Source organism: Sinocyclocheilus grahami, unplaced genomic scaffold, assembly GCF_001515645.1.
Source record: "Sinocyclocheilus grahami isolate Dianchi unplaced genomic scaffold, SAMN03320097.WGS_v1.1 scaffold5520.1, whole genome shotgun sequence".
Taxonomy (NCBI): domain Eukaryota; kingdom Metazoa; phylum Chordata; class Actinopteri; order Cypriniformes; family Cyprinidae; genus Sinocyclocheilus; species Sinocyclocheilus grahami.
Window position 1 is genome coordinate 1 of NW_015510191.1, and position 1,960 is coordinate 1,960.

Consider the following 1,960-nt stretch of genomic DNA (forward strand, 5'->3'; position numbering starts at 1 on the left):
GGAACAAGTTGAAACCGTTTTGCTGAATTAAATTTTCTAAAGTTTATGGAGATGCTGGGGATTGGACCCAGGACCTCATGCATGCGAAGCATGCACTCTACCACTGAGCTACATCCCCAATTGAAAGAACTTCACTACTGTGGTACAAAAAGTTTTTTCTGCTACTGTAGGTTTACAAGCACCATTAATTCCATATGTGGAAACTCAACAGGACCAAATTGAAACCGTATTGCTGAAATTAAAATTTAACTGTCTGTTGAGATGCTTGCGATTGGACTCAGGACCTCACACATGAAAAGCATGCGCTCTACCACTGAGCTACATCCCCAGTGGAATGAACTAATGAGCTACAATAAGATTTTTCTGCTTCTGTAGGATTACAAATGCTTTTAATTCCAGATGTCTTAACGCTGCAGGACCAAATTGAAAACGTTTTGCTGAAATTAAATTTGACGAGTCTGTGGAGATGCTGGGGATTGAACCCAGGACCTCATACATGCAAAGCATGCACGTTACCACTGAGCCACATGCCCAGGTGGAAGGACCTCTTCTACCACTGATGAACAACAAGCTTTTTCTACTATTGTAGGTGTACTAATGCTATTACAGTTTTTCTCAAATGCTAAAACACAAAAGCCAATCCTCTAAACCAAATGACCAGTTGTCTAAACACATTTACTAAATCTAGCCATCATTTTCCAATATCATAAACACATTTCACATGAAGACACAATTCACAAAACACAATCCTCCGTTCTCATAAATCTTAACACATTTTTCTTTGCTAAAACACAAGTTGCAAAAGAACTCTGCTCATATTCTCAAATGAAAGCTCATGTGATGCAAAATGCTTGCCACAGTCAGCAATATTTGAACACAATGAACACACCTGGCGTCATTCATTACACACAACGACTCAAAATTGAAGACACTTGTTGCTAATGCTGTGACCACATGTATAAAAGCAAGTTCAGAGTGCACAGTTTGCTGAAGATTCCAAACAAACACAATGGATGAAGGCAGAGTCAGGGGAAAAGGAATTCGAGTCAGAGGAGGGAGAAGAGCTGGCCATGGTAGAAGAGGAGCAGGCCAACGAGGAAGAGGAGTTCAAATCAGAGGAGGAAGAGGAGCAGGCCAACAAGGAAGAGGAGTACTTCAAAGAGGAGGAAGAGGAGCAGCAGGACAACAAAGAAGAGGAGAAGGGCGAGGAGGGAGAAGAGCTGGCCATGGAAGAAGAGGAGCAGGCCAACGAGGAAGAGGAGTTCAAATCAGAGGAGGAAGAGGAGCAGGCCAACAAGGGAGAGGAGAAGGTCCAGGAGGGAGAGCAAGACAACCTCGCACCATCATTACGGACGAGATGCGAGCAACAGTCATTGACCATGTCATTGTCCATGGCATGACAATGGCTGAAGCAGGACTACGAGTCCGTCCAAACCTGAGTAGGTTCACCATGGCCACCATTATCAGGGCATTCAGACAACACAACAGGTATTGTACTCTATTGCTTTCTTTGTCACAATACAATTTTACAAGCCTGTGAAAGTAGTCTATTGGTTTCAAATCAGTTGTTACTGTATTGTAAAACATGTCAATTGACAACACATGTTTCTTTCTTTAGAGTTGAAAGAATGCCACATAGAGGTGGGAGGGTTGCCATATTTACAGCGGCACAAGAAACCCTCATTGTGGATATGGTGGTTCCCTTTCTCTGCGCGACACAAAGACCTACGTTACGAGTATGTGCAAGTAAGTATACATCCATGTTCACAGTACAGTAGTACAGTTTACTGTGTTGCTCAGTGGCCTACATTACTTCTGGACAATACTGTGCTACCTGATTGACTGTTGTTCTGAACACCTGTGCACTTTCACATTTTCACAGAGGATATTACAGTTGGACGCGATGGCCAGACCTCATGAGTACCTCTTCCTGGATGAGGCTGGCTTCAACCTGCAGAAA

The 1,960-nt window shown here is 43.1% G+C and overlaps 1 protein-coding gene and 2 non-coding genes across 3 annotated transcripts; 1 reads left to right on the top strand and 2 right to left on the bottom strand.

Moving 5' to 3' along the window:
- Positions 1-46: 46 nt before the first annotated feature.
- Positions 47-118, bottom strand: trnaa-cgc (transfer RNA alanine (anticodon CGC)). Its single transcript has one exon. It is a non-coding gene; the product is annotated as a tRNA-Ala (tRNA).
- Positions 119-461: 343 nt separating this feature from the next.
- Positions 462-533, bottom strand: trnaa-ugc (transfer RNA alanine (anticodon UGC)). The gene has a single exon. It is a non-coding gene; the product is annotated as a tRNA-Ala (tRNA).
- Positions 534-1,060: 527 nt separating this feature from the next.
- On the top strand, positions 1,061-1,686 carry LOC107577242 (major centromere autoantigen B-like). Its single transcript, XM_016263341.1, has 2 exons — positions 1,061-1,488; positions 1,619-1,686. The coding sequence occupies exon 1, from the start codon at positions 1,071-1,073 to the stop codon at positions 1,398-1,400; it is 330 nt and encodes a 109-aa protein (XP_016118827.1). The 5' UTR covers positions 1,061-1,070; the 3' UTR covers positions 1,401-1,488; positions 1,619-1,686.
- The last annotated feature ends 274 nt before the right edge of the window (positions 1,687-1,960 follow it).